This window comes from Taeniopygia guttata, chromosome 2 (genome assembly GCF_048771995.1).
Source record: "Taeniopygia guttata chromosome 2, bTaeGut7.mat, whole genome shotgun sequence".
Taxonomy (NCBI): domain Eukaryota; kingdom Metazoa; phylum Chordata; class Aves; order Passeriformes; family Estrildidae; genus Taeniopygia; species Taeniopygia guttata.
Window position 1 is genome coordinate 140,698,885 of NC_133026.1, and position 19,898 is coordinate 140,718,782.

Sequence of the window (19,898 nt, forward strand, 5' to 3'; positions counted from 1 at the left end):
CCCCTGCTCAAGCCAGCCCACCCATCTGGCATAGGTTTCTTTTTCTGTCACTCATATAATTTAATTTTGTGAGTCTGGTATCTAGGTGTAAGTATTGGTCTCTAAAATCATGCATGCTCGGTCTCTAACTCTGTGTGTGTGAAAGCTTTCTATGCAGAAAGAGTGGCTTTGTTAGGGGACAGTGAGGGAAATATGGCTTCAAATGTGCTAAAGCATAGTTAAGGCATTTCCTGACAAGTTGGAGATTTCATTATGACTTACTTCAGCAGTAAGTAGCTTCTGAATGTTGCATGGAGGGAAATATTGCAATTACTACCCCACATTCCCCTTAACTCCACCAATTGCCATTCCCTGTATGGTTGTTGCTCCTCTTATCAGCAGTCATTTTTCTTCTCTTTTGAATTGCAGTGGTTAGTGCCCTGTCCAGACAGCTCCATGTAGATTTTTTGGGCATTCTACTTTCAGCTATTTCCCTATGTGAAGAAATCTGCATTCAGGAGATGAAATTGATTTTCTCCAGTTTTTTGCTGTTCCTCTCTATGGCTTCTCATTTCTTTTAGTTTAGAATTTTCTATATTTCTGTTTAGAATTTTCTATAGGCTGCTCTTTCTGCAGCCTAATACGTAAAGTATGTTGCAGGTCAAGGAAACGAGATTTTCAAAGAAATCTTTGATGAAAGCTTTCTGAGGAGCTGTCCATGTATGCAGGAGAAAAAGTGACCTGTATCCTCAGTGCTGCAGAAGTAATCAGCCTCCTGCTTAAATTCCTCCTGGTCTGTATAGTCTGGAGTGCTGTGGCAAGCTTCACTGCTATGTAGACAGAGGGGGGCGATGAGACAGTGCTCTCCTACACAGATTTGTGTCCTCTCACTGCTGAGCATCACTACTGTCTTCTCCAAGCATGTTGCCAATCTGTTCTTAAAGAGTGTGGGTTGGTTGAGAGTTTTTTCAAGATCTACTGGCCAACTTGAATTATCAACACTTTTGAGTAGACCAGAACTGGGGGTGCAGAGGGTAGTCTTAACACTTTCAGATCTGTAAATGATCTAAATGTAAATGATACTAAAAATGTCAGCAAAAATACTTAGTTTTATCTTGAATTGAGACTGTATCTTTTCCTCCAAAAGATAGAACTAAATCAGGGAGTCAGAGAGCTTGTGTTCCTCCACTGTCAGCAGTAACTTGAAACCTGCTGGCAAAGTGTGTATTTTATCTGCTACTGGGGCATATGAAGATAACTGCCTACTACCACTATTGCTAATGGCTCAAGTGATGGGTGTTTGTGTTACGAGTGTTTCAAAGTCTGAAATCTACAGTCAAAATTTCCAGGCAATGGTATACCATTCCTCTTCTGCCTTGAATCATGGGAAGATCAGAGTGTGGCCTTGAATTTCAAAATAAACTAATATGTAGTGCCAAAGGTAGAACTGACATGTCCTGCTTTCTTTAAATGTTAGCCAATATTATAAAGATATGAAAGTATGTATCTATTCATCTTAATCCACATTGTCTCTGCTTAAGCATTCATTTTAAGTACATTTGTATTTGTAAGTTTGGTATTCCAGGCCATTTTGTGTTTAAGATTGTCTGCAGTGGAAGTGAATGTTTATTTAGATTGGTGTGTACTGGCTGCAGGACAGCTGTAATGCCCTGAATAACAAATACTGATGTGGTAACTTTTGCACAGAAAGAGGTAGTTGTGAAAAATCTTTAGAAATTCTGCTAACTTGTGGATGTATACAGGAAACTAAAGTAAATGTGAACTCAGTTGTTAGGAAATGCAAGTTCTGGGTAAATTTTGGATGACTGTTACTATAGTATGTATTAAATCAGTGCTGACTGGACTCTGCTGTTGCGACTTCTCTTTTAACACTGTGGGTTCATGATACATAACTTAGTCCTGACTGATTATAGTTTAAATCAGCATGAAGGCACCTGATCATGACTGGTCTGATCAGAAGTGAGAAATTGAACCCTTGCTAGTCACTTTATGTAGTTTTGTTCTTTAATATTTAGAGAGACTTTTCAGAATAATATCCCTGTTTCCATTATAATAAGAGATCATAAAGTCGTATAAGCTGGAATTCATAACTGCAAACTGCATATTCAGCCAGCTAATTTTAACATGATGCACATGGGCCTTTGAAAATGAAATTATGGCCTTGAACTGGGCTTTTTGTGAGTAAAAATGCAATATTGCAAAATGTTTAATCTCTCAGTGGTGAGGGAAATGCCTTGTGAAGAAATGCTTACTAAACTCGACATATTTAGCCTAGATAACAAGGAGACTACACTATGCACTTCAGTGGTATTTTGTGGCAGTAGCTAAAAGCATATGCAGACAGTTTGGAATGCATTCCTTAGATATGAATTAGAAATAAGATTAGAATTACTTTTGATTAGATAATAGAAAGGCAGTCATCCAGCACTTGCAAAGTGTTTGATTTTTGTGTTAAGCTAGGTTGTTGGTCTACAGAGTGCAACGTTTGAGTACTTTGGAGAGTTGTCTGGCTTTGTAGCTGGAGTCGGGCTGGAGGGTATTCAGCAGTCAGCTCATGGTCTGCTGGAAAAGAGTCAGTGCCTTCAATCTCTTTACCACGGATCTCCACTGTCACCCTCACATTTGGAACAAAAGCAGCAGCAGGGCTTGCAGAGTGAATAACAAACAATGCCTTTTGAATATTTCAAAAGCCTGATGTAATTATTACATTTTAATTATTTTGATACTGTAGTGCTGCTAAACCAGCGGTTGGTGGGATTTGTGAGGAGTTGTGGGATGGTGTTGAGGAGAGAAAAGTCTTCTCTAATTTTTTTGTTTCTTAGTAAGATCAGGTCAGCTGGTGTGTTCTGATTAGCCTAAGGTGGAGTCTATTGTAAAGAAAGGTGCTGGGATTCCTGCCTTTGTGAGCTGTAAAACTTTACATCCCCATACAGTCATCCACAGTTTATTATCATGTGCACCCAAGCTCTGCCCTTCATCTGCTTCCTGCTAGGGACGGTCAGAAATGCTCTTGGCACTTCAGGGGAGGGGAAGCAGAGGAGCCTTGCACAGCAGGTTATTCTGTGTGTACTGTAGCACAATGAGAGTTTTAAAAAGGCTAATAAAATAGCTTGTAATGTAAGTTTTCTTTTAAATCTTGTTTAAGAGATGAGGAGGTAAGTGGCTGGGAGCAACATAGGAGATTTACTCTTAGCTCTCAGCACTCCATGGATTGAACTTCAGACAGAAAATGGATTGTAGTATCTGTCAATGAGGAGAAATAGGGTATGGACAACAACTGACCTGTACACAGTCCTTCAGATCTATCTGTATGTCCAAGGGCAGGGTATGATTGTGTCCTAGTGGCACGTTCAGCAATTTCCCAGGATGCGTGTAACGTGTGAAGGAACAGCATCAGGGAAACAGCAGTGGACAGCGTTGAGATTTAAAGCAGGCTGGTGGATGGGTGGAATGGTCAGTACAGGAAGAATGTAGAGTAGGATTTATTTGGAGATAGTGTCCCTCTTGCTGAGATACGTTCTGCCTCTTTGAGCTTTATTTTAATACATCTCTCAAGTTGAATGCAACATTCTTACTCTTCACCTGAAGTTATTTTTATACTGTTAGGAAAGACAGCATTTGTACAGCTCTCTTGGCATTTAACAATGCACTTCTTTTCCCCTAAAAAAGATATTTTAAATATTTAGGCCACTGTAGTTTCTTTGAATATGATTAATTTTGGCCATGGGAGGAGAATGACAGTTTTTTGCTTCACAAACCTTTCCTGTGATTCATGGAGTGTCCTTTGTATCAGCCTTGAAGGAGGCATTTCATATGCTTCCTAGCAGGAAGGAAAAATAGTGTGATCATAGTTACCAGATAGGACATGGAAACTGGGTGGGAGGGAAGGGAAAGGGGAGAGGGAAATGCTGATTATTCAGAAGAAAGTTGCAGGAATGCCAATATTCTGTCTGCAGTATCCATTCATCTACTTAATGAAAAACGGATACATACCAAGCCTATATGTAATTAAGGGAAATGTCACGACTGTAATTGTCACGTTCACAAAATAGCATAGCTTATTATGTAACTTCTTTTGTGTAAATATATCTTAGCACTTTTCCTTTGTTTCCTTGATCCATCACTGTTTCAATATGGTGTGATGTGTCTGTCTCTGAGTGATACGTTTGGGATTTTGCTCCCAAACGGATGGCCACATACAATTGTGTCAACTTTCTGCAGAGATAGGTTTTTATGTTCTAACATAATAATACAGTTAGCAACTTAAGCAATGTGCCAGCTTGCCAGATCAGAAGACATTTTCCTTTCTTCACCGAAAAAAGTAATTTGAAAAGCTGTAAGTAAGTAAATTGAAAGTATAACAATTTTCTTCCTAAAAGTAGCAGCACAGATTGGCTACTTAAGTACTCTTTAAGAGTACTCCATCAAATGACAACCCCCTAATGCTGCATGGCAGACTTTGGGGCTCTTTCACAGAGTCTAGCTGCTTCCAGCTGCTTTCTCTATGCCTGGAAACTGCAGGATAGGAATAAATGGGAGTAGCAGAAGTGGAAACATAGGTTTCCTCACTTCCTGATTTCCTGCATGGATTCAGGGCTTGTGGCTGGCTGTCCTTCTGCAGTTGGCAGCATCTGGTGTGGTACATGCAGCTGTGTCAGGAATGTACAGTTGTGGCTGTTCATAAGAACAGAGGGTTCTTACCTAAGCAGATGCACAGCAACGTTAGAACGGGAAAGCAGAGGTGTAGTTAGAGATGAAAGGAGTGGAATTAGGAGCAATGCAGAAGAGAATAAAAGTAGATATGAATTACTAATCACGTGACCTGTGTTAATTGATTTTCCCTGGCAATTAGAATTTTACTGCTTGAATCACCAATGCTATCCATTCTTCCATTATTTCCTGTGTTATAAAATGCTAGCTTTGTTTTGATTTTCCTGTAGCTGTATTTACTGGGGATAAGAGCTCTAATTATATCTGTGTACTATACGGTAATGAGAGGGCATTTAGGTTTATTCTGCCTATTTCTGAGGCAATGTGATGAGTCATGAAATATAACTTTTGCAGAATATATCCTGATTGCCTAATGACTAGGTGTTGGTAGATGAAATTACACATACTCTCTCTTGTTCACATGAAACCAGGGAAGTGTCTTTCTGAGTAAGCTGTTTGTTCAAGTTACCCAAGAAATGTCAAAGATTACAGTTGCAAAATGAGAAAAAAAAGTATATGTTTGAGTAGCTTGAAAACACCTGCTGAGACTTACAAATGTGTTAGATATTCATGGCATGAATACTTGTAAATAAAATATTTGTGAAGAAAAAATGCTGCCTGAAAATAATGCAATTGATCACCCATGTTCCACATATTTTATTTTGCAGATGATGAAGAAGAAGTTAACAATATGGAAAAAGTCATGTTAGAATATGCTACAATGGACAGAAAACTTAGTCATTATATAAAAGCATTTGAAGAAACCATAAATCAGGTAAAATATCTCTTATTAAGCTACGAAAACATACCCTTATTTAAATATTATCTTTTAAAGGACACAAATGTTATATTTAAACAATATAACAATGTTATATTTTTTGGAAAGACAGCTCTTTGGCAGGTATAAAATACTGAAGTTGCCAGTGCAACTCTTTTTTTCCCAGCTTCCGACAGGGTGGCAGAGTTTTTAACTTCTCCCCACCAAACCCGCACCGTTAGGAATATGGGCAATGCTCTGGGAAGGGTTGAGGACGCTGTAGTTAAGACACCCTGCTCTCAGGCGATGGGAAGATGGAAGTGAGGCAGTTGATTTCGGGAACAAACTGGAGGCTGTGGCTGCAGAGAGTCGATGCTTTAAAGCCTTCTTCCCACTGCCCTCCTGCCACCTGACTCGGCTGCTAAAGGATGAGCTGGCGGATTGCTCCTCTATGAACCGGGGCCCCGCTCTGCCCAGGACCCAGGACGGACCCAGGACGGACCCAGGACGGAATCAGGAGGGAATCAGGAGGGACCCAGGAGGGACCCAGGAGGGACCCAGGACGGAATCAGGACGGACACAGGACGGATCCAGGACGGACACAGGACGGAATCAGGACGGAATCAGGACGGAATCAGGACGGAATCAGGACGGACACAGGACGGAACCAGGACGGAATCAGGACGGACAAACTCCGGTGGCGGCGCTGCCAGTGGTCGCCAGGGGGCGCCGCGTCCGCGCGCTGCCCGTCCCGGGCTCGGCGCGTTCCCGTCCCCGGCTCGGCGCGTTCCCGGTTCGGGCTCGGCGCGTTCCCGGCCCGGGCTCGGCCAGGATTAAATATACATATTTAAAAGGAGTTCAATACTATGTCTGCATCATCAAGTGTGCGACATCAGTAAATACAGGCACTGTTCCCCATGTAGTCTTGGAATATACATTTCACTTCAGATATCGCCATAATTGCAGACCTCCTAGTTTATCTTGGATGGTTCAGAACTTTTTCCTTTCATTTGGACTATTCATGATTTTTAAAAGCTTTCCTAGTAAATTGTAACACAGTCGTCATTGTTAGAGACTAATGATGTATATCCAGACTTGAGTGAAACACAGTTGGTTTATATTTTGATTATAAGCCAATTAATAATTGATGTGTTATTGTTCTAATAAGAATTTCAAGTAATTTTAAACAATGGCTTTTTATTTTCTTTCATTATTTCCATTTATCAGCATTTCTTTCAAGTTTAGGACTATAAAGAGCAAGTCTGTGCCTTCACCAACAAAGCACTCAAGTCCTGTTTACTTCAGATGTATTTTAAGTTGATATTTAAGATGATATTTTAAGTTGGACACAGGTGCAACTGCTTCACTGAATATACTTTTTTTTTGTTTTGGCAGAGCAGTGGTACATTTGTGATTTTTAGGATTGAATTCAGCAGTATCTGTTGTGTGCATATCTGTGCTGATGTGCAAAAAAATACACCTGGCAGGGTTAGTTTTCCTTTTCCCCTCTTTTGTCTATTGCAGCTTCTTTGTGTTGCTAAAACAAGCTCATTTCCTGTTATTTCAGTCCTAAGGTCTCAAAAATGCAGCTCCAAGGTATTTAACATGTTTTAGAGTCTACATGGATTATAAATTTGGTAATGGCTAATCTGTTAGCCTCTAGCCACACTTCTCCTGTCTCTGCTTCCTACTTCACTCTAGGGAATTGTTTGTCCTTTCCCCTGCCAGCATCCAGAACAAACCTTTGTGAGTGTAAGAAAGAAATGTAAATTACTTCTGCTGTAGAACAGTTACAAACTGTCCTCTGAAAAATAACAGCTCATGCTTTATTTTGGAGACTAGCTGCATGCCGTGCCTGTGGAGCTGCACTGCCCGTCTCCAGTTACCTGTCAGAGACAGCTTAAAATCTGCTTCTGGGAAACAGATACTGTTGCTGAATTTAGGGCTGCACCTGGAAGTAGCTGTAGAATAGCTTGGGTTTTAAATAGCCTCCACTGACTTGCTCCCTGGTTCCATCTGAATTCCTTACCTGAGGGCTTTCTCTGGGCAGTTGCAGCAGGTCATTAATTTTCACAAGCAGACTGTTCTTCATGGACAGGATTTGTCTCCAGCTGTAAAACACATTTTTTCTGATCATTTTATAAGCTTGTATGTTGATGATTTTTCTGTCTGTAGTTTCCTCATACAGCAGCGAATCTGAAAGTATATTACAGTCTGTGTTTCACCATCTAACCAGCTGCTTCTAGTGAAATGTCCAGCTGGAATTTAGCAAGATAAGAGACAGCAGCAGTTAAAATTCCTGATACATTATTTTATTATGTGTATCTTTAAATGGCATTGACAAAAAGGTGATACTGTGCAACTAAAGGATTGTAATGTGAATAATTTGAAACTAGCATGAGATACAGTCACATGTTTTCTCAAAGCTAGTTTTTTTGTTGATTTAGGCTTCAGTAGGTGGAATGCAGAAGGTGAGACATACCAGCATCCTCTTCTGGTTGAATCAGCAGCCTGTTGAGCAAGAAGTGAGCAATTGAATCACAGTGTTTCCAACAATAGGCTGTGGGAAATCCTTTGTCTGTGGGAACTCCCTGTGCCACTGGATTGTCTTGTACCTGTATAATGACTGGACTTCTGTTGCTGCTTCTTCTTTCATTTTTAATGGGTATTTTTAGAAGAAATGAGCCAATATTTGGGTCCTTACCATGCGAAGGCCAGACAGCGCTCTTATTTTTAGTGTAACAATGAAAGACTGATGGAGCTGCAGTATCTCTGGCAGAATTTTTTATACCCTTGAAATGGACCCAAATGATTGGAACCCAGGCTCGAGTGTTCCCTACTCTGTCAGAGTTCTCAAGTGGCCAGAATGCCAGCATATTGTGTTATCCTAAATATGGATTCTTTCACCCAGTGTGCAGGAAGACAATCCACACACAGAGTCAAGATACTTGATTTTATTTCATGTCTGTGCAGAGAATGTGTTCTAGGTGGTGAATCCATAGAACTAACACTTCTTCAATATGCTAGGTGCTCATTTTTATACACTGTGAACAATAAAAAATTGGCATTTCACATATATGTAACAATCTAACTTTAGTCATTAGCTTTGCATTCTCTTGTTGGCATGTAAAGACCCAGTGCACGTTTGTTTCACTGTGCATGCTCTCTGAGGAAGTGGCTTATGTCAGCGGGGCATGGTTGTACCCTACAGACAGAGGTATTTACTTGATGAGCACAATGTTCAAGCAAAGTTGTACTTGGCATTGTAGTTTGATTTATTGTGTCTTCCTGTTCTTGCTTCTTGGGTTATGGCAGTTGTGCCTGCTCCCTTACTTCTACTCTGGTCTCTGGCTTAGCAGGTATGGTGGTGGTGGACTGACCACACTCTCAGCTTTTCAAGCATTTGGTTTCTTTGGGACTGTAAAAGCTGGGGTAAATATTCTGAAGTCCCCAGACTTCTCTAGATAAAATGAATTACAGTGTATTGTAGAATGAGGAAGGTGAAACTAACTTCTAAAGTCACATTATTCCCACTTCTGCTTTCTTCTACTTTAGGGAAAGAGAACCTGGGCTATTTTGTTTCTTTTGCAGGTGACCAGAAATTGTTGAACGTGGTAATAGCATCTCTGGCAAGGATTGCTTAGTGCTTCCTTTTGCAAGTTACTGCTTTGCTAAACATAACTTTGCCTTTTGCTAATCCCGAGCTCTGTGACAGAATGAAATCCAAACCTTAGCGAGGTGGAAGAAACACAGAGGAGACATATTTAAGAAAAAGACTAAGAGAAGGAAGCACTCAGAATGAGAAGAGGCAAAAGTAAAGGACATGGGCTTGGAAAGTCTTGAGATCATACAGATGTATGGGGAAGAGTCTGGTTGAAAGAGTGCTAGGAAGGAGGTCATGCTGAGCTGAAGAAAAGATGGAAATATTAGATGTTGCATTGGTGCTGGAGTTTTATCCCTACTTCTGCTAGAGCTTTCCCACATTGTTCTTGGTGAATCATATCTATCACTGCCAGTGGCTGCTGATTATCCTGCATGGAGACTGATTTGAGCAATTATAATTTTAATTTAATTCAAAGTTAATTATAGTTTGAACCCAGGAAGTGAAATTAAAATGTTCTTTGTTGGGTTTTATCTGCAAAACTACTACATACACCTGATGTAAGTGTATGTCTTGAGAGGATTTGAAGTCTGGATGCGTTGGTCATTTATGCCTTTGTGACTTCACACCTTGTCAAGTGTTCATTCTTCCTTTGCAAAGGTGAGGGGTGCACCATGTTCCTTGTACAAGAGTGATTTTGTATCTACAGGATATATAGGAACTACTCTTAAAATTGTTTTGTATTTTTAATAGTGATTCTTCCCTTTAGACTAGTAAGGTCCTTGGAGTGTGAATAAGAGGAGATGTTTGTTCAATGGGTCAGTAATTTAGAGCAGATTACTTAGGACTGGGGTCTGTTATCTTAGTAGCAAACTGTGTAGGTTGTAATCCTGCAGGGGGATAATTCCCTTCAGTGATGTAGGTTGTATTCTGAGTGTGCAGTTTGTGAGTGATCTAAAAGCCTTTGCAGAAAAGTAAAGAATCCTGTTTTAAAACTACTGTACAGTTAAATTTGTGGTCTCTAATTTGCAACCTGTGTAGCAAAATTCTAGTTTCCTCACTTAAAACTCATAGTGTAATGCTGTAGTAACTTGGATGGTCTTCCTTGGTTTCATAAAAATGAAAGGAACTTAACATCTTTGTTAACCAGCCTCTGCCAGCATAGCTTTGTAGGCCAGGAGTCCTATTGAGAAGGTTCTGCCAATATGTCAAGTTGTCTCTTTTGACAAAGCAAACTAAAGCAACAAAACACTTCTGCAGTGGTAGCTCCACTTGCAGTGTGGTCTTTGAAGGAGCAGTAAGGTCAAGCAGAGGATGTGGTTCCAGCCAGCTCCTGTCTTCATTAGCACAGCTATGGCAGCAGAACTAAGGTGATGGCTGAGTTCAGTGTACGTGGCAAGCGCCAGCAGGGTCATCAGTGACAGCTGCTGCCCGTTAAGAGACAGGGTTGTGCTTAAAAATCAGATTGTCACTTAGCTTTCTGTAGGCATAAGCACCAGGAAGACTGTGGATCCCAAGGGATTCATGTGTTTTAGCTGATTCTGGACTCTCTGACAGTCACTGGCACTGTGATACTCATTACAGTGTTGTCAGTGAAACAATTTTTGACATGGAACTTTCTAGTTTCCTGGAACAAACAAACTTGTTTGGTGCTGACACTTTCTTAATAAGCACTTTGCTCTTCTTTTTCCCTCTTGCTACACTGTCATGACAACATGTTTTAGGGCAAAATCCACTGATGATGTCTGTATCTGCAACTGTGACCTTCACTGTACAGCTGAGCTCAGAGCATTTCCTCTGACATCAGTGTTTCTTGATTCTGAAATATTGCCTGTTAGCCATGAAAATTTTGGGACTTTCTTTTTATCAAAAAGGTCCTCTGCTGTACAGAAATTGCTCAGGAAGGTCTTTGTGAAGTACCAGAAAAATGGGTTTAGTGGAATGGATATATCTTTTCTTGGGCTGGCAGGGAGAATAAAAGAACTCTTGTAGTCTTTTGCTGCATTTATCCTGACTCTATAACTGTAAAAGCAAATTATTCTATCTTGAAATTCACTCAGAGCGTACTGAGGTGCACCATCAAAAGCAAGAAGTCAAAACCGTGGTGAAAGATGTTGTACCAATGCCAATGTCTTTGGAGATTTTTTGAGAACTTACTTCATCTTTAGAGTGTTTTTTTTATAACAATGGATCTCCTCTTGGATGTTATTTTGGTACCTTGAATTCTAATTGGAATTCCTCTTTAGTTCTAGTTTACTTGCTATCTACTAATGAAGCCACTTCAGACTGATCATTCATCTTAGAGAATAAGCAAAATGTAGGCATTGGATTAAATCCTTATAATGACTTGGGCAGGATAACAGAGGAAAATAATATGTGACTCTATAATTATGCCTCTGCATATGTATATAAATATATATAATGCCACAGGACTTACTAAAGCTTTTACAGGCAAGCTTATTTCTAGCATTAGTTAGCTATGGAGTTTTTTAATATTTTAAAGTTTCTTCAGTACAATTTCTTTGATACGATTTCTAATCAATGGTATATTTCTTGCTCTATCTCACTGCCATCTCCAAACAGTAATTCAAATAATACAACACTGTTATAGGCATGTTCTCTGCTTCCTGCAGAAACTGGGACAAAGATGCATTTCAACACATTTCTAATATTTACTTTATAATATTTGCTTTACTTTTTTGTGTTAAAGTCTCTGTATGTGTCAGGCTAAGCATTTGATTGAAGCCGCTTTCTTATTTTCTGAGAATTACTGGTCTATGTGTGTAGTTCTCTACAGTAATATATTAGAGTCAACATTTGGTGAGCTGCAATTAAAATATTTTTTTTTAGTGAGCAGGATATAAAGAAGTAGGAATAGTGTTTTATTTTATGTGGGTTATATAGCCCATCCTCAGTAGTGTGTCGTATTGTGTCCTAGCAAGCATAAAAATGTGTCCTGCTTTTTGGAGAATAAACCCTGGAAACTCTTGCATATGGACATAGGTTTGTTTGACTTCACTGTGGTTGCTTACATTGGCCAAGTGAAACATTTTCCTAAATATTTGCAGTGTCAACATTGTAGTTGCTGAAATGGCCCTTGGCTTGTGTGGGTAGGAGTGGGGCAGCAGGAGCCACAGCTTGTTAGTAGTGAAGATTTGGGGAAAAAGAAATGTTCTGGACCTATGGCCATCACATGGAGCTGGGACCTCTGTAGATATGATGGCAGCAGGGATAGTATTAACAACAAATGTGCCAGAGAAGTCCTGAGAACCACATGGTAATTTAAAACGTGTGTTTGCTATGTTGGACAGCAATGCTGCCCAGTAGGTAGCAAACTAGCCTGCGATTAAGGAGGACTGGTTGCTATTTTCAGGTCTACTAGCAGCTTGTGCGGTTGACCTTGGCAAATTGTTTCACTGTGTATTTTGGGCTGTGGTCCTGTGTTTATTAAGACTGCATTTGTGCAGTTCCAAATCACCTGGTAGGACATGCTCATCCATTAAGCCAGATCACATGATACTGTTTATGCTGGCTGTATTCTGGCTGCAGGACAGACACTACCTGATGCAGCATAACTGTGCAAAATTACAGTTGGCAGAGTGGGTTATACTCAGCTGGTGTGTCATGCAGCTGTGGTGGTTTTGATCTCACACAAGGCATCCTGAAACTGAATTTACCATCTTGCTCAACCACAATCTCAGTCATGTGTTCAGCATCCCATATCACTGTCTGTAAAGAGATTTATTATTTTTTTTAACCTGAAGAATTCAAAGCTATTTGAATTCAGTTTTTAATGATTTTATTTTAACACTGAAGATTGCAATTTTCAGTCTGAACTTTTTCTGAAATTCCAGAAGGTCACACATAGAGCAACTAAAAGTTCCTGTGATTTGTATCCTTACTTTTCTAGGCAGTGGCTGCATTTCAGAGTCAATGTTAGTTAACTCTGTCTGGTTTAGCCTAGCCTTGAGAAAGAAGATAAAATTTTGAAATGTAATGAAACTGGTTGGTGTTGAGGTAAAATAGCCAGATTAAAAAGCTATCTTATCTCAAATAATTGATTTTTTTTTTTTTTGTAGATGAAATTTATTACTGGAAACACTGGTGTTGTAGTTTCAGTTGCTCAGTAGTGAAAATAGTATTTCAAATTAATTGTCTCATCTAGAAAGCTCCTGCTGACAGTCAAGGATTTAAATCCTTAGAGCCAGGGGGTGAAAGTTGAGTGTTAAATCCTGGATGATTCTCAGCAGCAGGAGTTTTTGCTTTAAATTAGTTTCTCCTGTTAATTGAACACACCCAAGTTGATCAGTGTCCGTGGGGAGGCAGTTTCTGGAATGCCTTCCATAAAATGTCTCCCTCCAAAGGTTGAGTGTTGTTTTAATTACTGTAATTGTTTCCAGAAATGATATGTATACGTTGGATACTTTAAAATTCCTTCTGCAAAATTTTAAATGTTAAGTTACTAATTTAAGAACACTTACTTTTTCTCCTTTTTCTCCTAGTATTTTTTTAACTGATCTTATCAATAAAAATACTCAGTTACCCAGATTTTCCCTCAGCAAAATTCTTGGCAGATTTATAATGAATCACAGATATGTTGCTTATAGCATTAACTAGATCGCACTTTTTTTTGGTGGTTGCTACTGCCATGAATTTGTTTTCATTAAAGAATTTCAGCTAAGAAGGAGTTAGTGGTAGGAGCTGCAACTCTCAATCCTAGGTTCCTCATGAATTATATTATTTGGGACTTTTTTCTTGTTGAGCTGTTCAATACTCGGAATAAACAGGAGTGTGCATGCAACTTACTGCATGTCATTTAGAATAGACCAAAGTCATGCAACTTTGTAGTATGGTTTCCTGTGAAACCATACTCTTACAGAACTGTGTATTTAGGCTTTTGTTAAAATGGAGGGCATTTATTTGCTTTATTTTTGATGCTGAGACTTAAGAGTAGCTTTTTTACATTTATTTCATTAAATTGAATAATGGGTTTCTCACAGTTTTTAACACATGTGCTCAACCTGTGCTGCAAATGTCAAATTGTTTTTCTTTCTCATACTCCACATTGCTCCTGTTGAGGGAAGCTAGTGCTGAGATTTCAAAGCAGCAGTATGACTTCTTTGTGTTTGTGATGTGATGGAATATGTATCTATGCCCGTTCCAGTGCCTACTGAAATTTAAAATCTACCTCATAGTATGTATGCATTTTATTATCGTTCCGATTTGAAGAAGCGGTTTCAAAAAAAACCTGAATCCTGCCAGAAATCAATACCAGATGTCACAGTATCTCCCAACTGTGGCCCCATTGTTGATAACCTACTGTGAGTTACAAACAGTGTGCTTGATAATAAGGGTTGGCAAGTTGAGCTAATTTCTGGGCTCTCATCTTTTTCATCTGAGCTGTGTGCGTAGCTTTAGCAAGCTGATCTCACCAGCTGAAGTATTTCTTTTGTCCTTAGACTTGTGTGCTAATACTGATAGTAGATAAAAAAATACTATAAAAGACTTAAGAAAATAAGTGTGTACATCAGATGCACTCCAGACTTCCTCATAAAGTGTAAAGCTCCCATGGTTACATGTACTCACACATGCCACACCTGATAAATGCTATAAAACCAGAGAAATTAAAAGCTCAGTGATGTTGCTACTCTTAACTCTTCTGGCACTCTTCAAATGTGAGTGCCTCACTGCATTGCCACTGCTTCTGTGTGAAGGATTCACAGTACTTGTTCAACTGGGTACTCATCCACTGTTCAAAGCTGTTGTGATGCTTTTGTTTCCCCTGTTTTGTGGGGGGAAGATTGGGTAGGGAGGGCTTGGATGCAGTGGTGAGTTTACAAGAGTTCCTGGGAAGATGGCAACTCTGGTAAGGGAAAACATATAGGGTGTGGTTTTGTGGGGTGTGATAATTGTTGTAATACAAAGTGTGGGCTGTAAATGAAATGTTTCTCCCTGGATATTTTTATGCTTAGTTGGAGGTGATCAAGAGATGCAGGTAAAGGCTGGGCTGTGCTAGAGGCAGTTTGGTCCAGTTCAGTAAAATTGCCTCTTGAAAGAGGGAGTTTCTGGAGAAGCTGTTAATAACCCCACTCTATGCCCTTAGACCTCACAAAACAACCCCACCTTTTCCCACTGCTCTCTACAAAATTCCACTAACAATGAGCCATAGCCCTCACCACCATCTCCTCTCAGTGGAGGAAGTGTTTGTTAACCATGTGTCACATAAAGAGCCATTTCATGAAATTATCCAGCAGCATGTTTTAAATCAAGAAAAGGAACTAACTTTTTACACAGTCAATAATTACAGTGTGGAATTAGTTGCCACAGGATGTTATGGAGACCAAAATAATTAATGAGTTCCAAAAGCTACTGGACAAATTAATAGAAGAAAAAATCCTCGACAGCTGTTAGATGCAAAGATTCAAATACAGTCGCTGTCTTGGTAAATCCCTAAACTGCAAGTTTTTAGTTGTAGGGAAAATATTTGGTGAGAAACAGGGAAAGATCTTTCTATTTGGTGCTTATTGGATTCCTACTCCAGCTTTTTGCTTCTGCTATTGTTAAAGGGAAGAGAATATGCTGGATGGGTCTTTGATGTGAGATGCCATATCTGAAAGAAGCAGAAAATAAGCTGCATAGAAAACCCAGTCTCCACAAACACTAATGCACCCTGAAATTTATGTTAAATGGCTATGAAGCTTTAGATAAATGACATTTATTCTCTATTTAAAACATATTTTGGTATATTATTCAATCTAAAAAGACCCTTCCACCTCCATAATTTTAATATTTGGAAAGTTTTCAGCATATCTAATAATTTATCTCTCTGTTCTTACTCTATATTTGATGATTTAAAAAATAAGTAAATGAACAGCTCCTGCTCTGGGCATTGTTACATAATTGAAAAATTCTTAATCTGAAAGCTCATTTCAAATCCATATAGTATAAAACCACATAAACCATTTAATAATTAGGTACTGGCAGATAAAATCCAACTTGAAGTTTGCAGAGCTACCCCCACTTGAACCAGAAAAAGGAGGAATCTTCTGCTAGATTCTTATCTTGCAGCCAGTTTTCTCTCTTAATGCTCAAAAAAACCTTAATAACTTGTTCTAAATAAAAAATCTTCTTGTAGTACTGATGGGAGGAGGTGATGTACAGCTCTGGGTGAGTATCTGCTATGACCCCTTCTTATAAACTTGATGAAATTTCAGCTGAAGTACCTGCTGTGATCTCAACCACACCAAATGGTGTGGATAAAATGGAGAAAATGTTTTCCTGGATGTTTAAGTAAAATACAATGTATGTTTTTAAACTATTTTGATTGATCATAATCTGAAAGTTTTAAGATCAGTCCTTGAGATTCCTGGATTGGTGAATATGAAAATGCCTTCTATATCCCAATCAACAGTGTCATGAAATAGATATGTGATCCAACTGGGATATATAAATGTGGTCAACTAAGCTGTGGATGTGGGCTGCTTAGTACTGGAGATACTGGATAAGAGACAACAAAGCATGTCTTACTTTTTAAAAAAGAAAGCATTAAGTTCATAGCACTGTCAGAAAAACCACAATTTATGTGTGCTTTCATTACTTGAGGAAAGCTTGGCTCCACCATTTTTTTAACTCTTCTTCAAATAGTTTTTTTGCCTCTCTTAGCCTCATGTTTATGGGTATAAAAACCCCCAGCTTCTTCAGCTTCTGTCAGTCATGAGTCCATGGCCCCTTCCCAGATTTGGGGTTCTCCGAATGCCTCTTGAACTGGGAATTCTGATATAGAATGCAGTATTTCAGCTATTGCCTAATCAATGCTTCATAGAGGGAAAGAATAACTTCTCCTGCTGACCATGCTGCTCCAAATGTAGCCATACACAATTTGCTAATTAGCAGTGAAAACATTTCCTGAAAGTTCACTTGGCATCTACCATAGCAGAGCTGCTACAAGGCCAGTCAGTCCCTAGCATCTACTGGTGCCTGGGGTTATCCTACCCCTAGAAAAGCTGTAGAACTCTTCTTCTTGATCTTGGCATTATCAGTTCTGATTTTCCTCAAGGTCCTTCTTGATTAAAGCTCTACTGCTTGATATGTCAAACACTGCCAGGTTAGTTATACCTAGAAGATTGCTGAGAGTGCATTTGGTTTCATCATCCAGGCCTTTGGTGAGGATATTGAACATATTCAGCTCTGCTGTTCAGCACTACTCCTAGTTGGTACAGGCTACCAGTTGGATGGCAAACTGGTGTTTGCTCTGAGCATTAACCTCTGAGCTGGCTGGCCCAGTAATTTTCAGTCTGCCCAACAGACCATTTGATTACATCCACCGCGCTCCCCACATCTGCATTTTAGGTCAGTTCATCACAGGAAGCAATCATCAGCTTCATCAAGCATTATCTGCCCTTTGTGAGTCCGTGCTGATTGTGGCTGGTTACCTTTTTGTCCTCTGCATGTTTGGAGGTGGATTCCAGAAGGATGTGGTATGCAATCCTTCCAGGGGCTGGGGCTAGGCTAAGTGACCTGTAGTTGCCTTTCTTATGTCTTTGCTAAAACCAGGCACAGTGCTAGCTACCTTTTCTATGTTTTCATGTGTGTGCCACAATGATCGTGGCTTTTTAGAGATGAGAGGCAGGTCTAGTGACACATCAGCTGACTCTTTCAGCACTTTCAGATTAATTGTGTCTGTCCACATAGATTTGAATACATCAGCTGTTCTAACTTATTCCTAAATTGTCCCTAAAATGTTTCATCTCAAACCACTCTGGTACATCTGGAAATCTAGGAGTAATCTTTGCCTGTGAAGATGGAGGCAAAAATATATTCAGTACCTCAACCTTTTTCATCTGCACAACCACTGGGTTATCCCCTCCACTCAGTAATATCATCACATGTCCTCTGAATTTACACAGCTCTGTCTTGCTGCTATTTACATCCATCACTTGTTTTCATTCTAAGTGTGCTTTCATTTTCTCAATGTTGTTCCTAAAGTGCTAAAGTAGTGGTTTTGTACTCTTTTTTTTGTTTGCTGTATGCTGCCCTTTTGCATTACAGTTCATTAAGAAACTCCTTGCTTACTCAGTGAGTCTTCTACTGAAATGCCAATCTTCTTGTAAAAGAGGATTATTATTAGTTCCTCAGTTGGTAGTAAGTTTTCTACAAAAATTTATCAGCTAAGATGGAAATTTTTGCTTTAACATCCCAGGAGCCATGTCCTGTATGATCCAAAGGTCATTTGCATAAAATCCTTAGTCCTATTTCTGCTCCTTACCTTCCCAGTCTTCTGGATCCTGAATACAATCAGCGTGTGGTCATTGCTCCCAAGCTACTATCTGTGACCACATTTGCCACTTTTCTTCTATGTTTGTGTACAGAGGTCACATAGAATATTACCTTTGTTTGTCCTCTCTAGCATTTGCATTTAAAAGTTATCACCCATCTCATCTAGAAATACCCTGGATTGCTTACACAATGCCATGAGGCTCTAATGAGGACCCAGTCTGGTAATTGGGTTGTTTTTGGTCATTGTTTGTATACAGCATTATCCAGTTCATCGTCCCCTTGAACAGGTGGGATGTGACAGGCCAGGCTGCATGGCTCATGTTTCTTTTGCCTTTGCTTTTGACCAGGGGTTTCCTGTCAAATAAGTCTCTGGTTTCACACTGGACCTCAGCATAGACAAGGAGATGCTTTGTAAGAAAGTGCCACTGCCATTCTTCTCCATTTTCTCCATATAGCCTCCATGACACTCTTCCAGTCACGGATTCTGTCCCATTTAATCTTTGTGATCCTCATGACTTCAGAACACTCTGACTGTGCATGGACTTCCAATTCTTCTTGTTCGTAGGCCAAGCTCTGTGTATTAGTACCCAGACACCTGAGGTTAGCCTGTGCATGCCCTCCCTCCAAGCAGAAATGTGTAACTTTCTCAAGTGCCCTTTTCTTACACAGACTTTATCCTTCCTTCCTTTACCTCTGGGCAAAGGCTCCATTGTTCAGTGAATTTAGTTTAAAGTCATCATCACTAGAACTGTAATCTCTTCACAGAACTACTTTTGTCAGGTGGCTTTAATATCTTAACAGTTCATTTGCATTGAATGGGACATTGTAGTCAAAGAAACCAAAGTTTTGCTGCTGACAGCAGCTATGCAGACAGGTATCAGTCTGCTGGCTATGTCTGCTGGCCAGGCCTCTCCATGGACACAAGGGTTGAGGAGAGCACCACTGAGATTTCTGCCATCTCTTATTTGCTCTGAGCCCTTTCTTCCATTTGAGTAGTTCAGGGTTTCCCTTGGCTGTGTTACTTCTCTCCCACAGGGGATGGCAGCAAGAGGTAGAATTTGGAGGCTGGGTGAGTGTTGGCAATTTGTCTGCAGCGCCAGTGATCCGGGTTGTAGGCAAGCAGCAGACTCACATGGATAGTAGGGATGGATTCCTTTGCTTTACACAGGAAGCATCATAAGCCACTAACACCAATGCTTTCTTTAGTACTGATACTAGTCCAAAGACTTGAGATACCCCCTCAGAATTTTATCCCCAAACACTCCAGCTGTTTCTGCAACTGTTAGCTAGACACAGCTGGAAGAGGAAGCAGAGCTGTAATCCTGTTACCTGAAGTTGTGGGATTCCAGCTTCCAAACAGTGCAAGTTTTTATGTGCTTCTTGGTCCTTCAGTCATACCTTTCTGCCTGGAACCATAGAATAGAAAGAATCATAGAATCATTAAGGTTGGAAAATGCCCTTAAGAGCTTGGAGTCCCAGTCATAAACGTCACACTGCTAAGTCCACCACTAACTCATGTGTACCACATCTGCATGTCTTCTAAATACCTCTAGC

General features: G+C 39.8%; 1 protein-coding gene across 1 annotated transcript in view; it reads left to right on the forward strand.

Annotated features, from left to right (window-relative positions):
• Positions 1–19,898, forward strand: part of NSMCE2 (NSE2 (MMS21) homolog, SMC5-SMC6 complex SUMO ligase) — a 126,147-nt gene that overhangs the window by 21,714 nt on the left and 84,535 nt on the right. Inside the window, 1 exon segment of the mRNA XM_012572116.5 lies at positions 5,379–5,485. Coding sequence (XP_012427570.5) covers positions 5,379–5,485 — 107 coding nt within the window.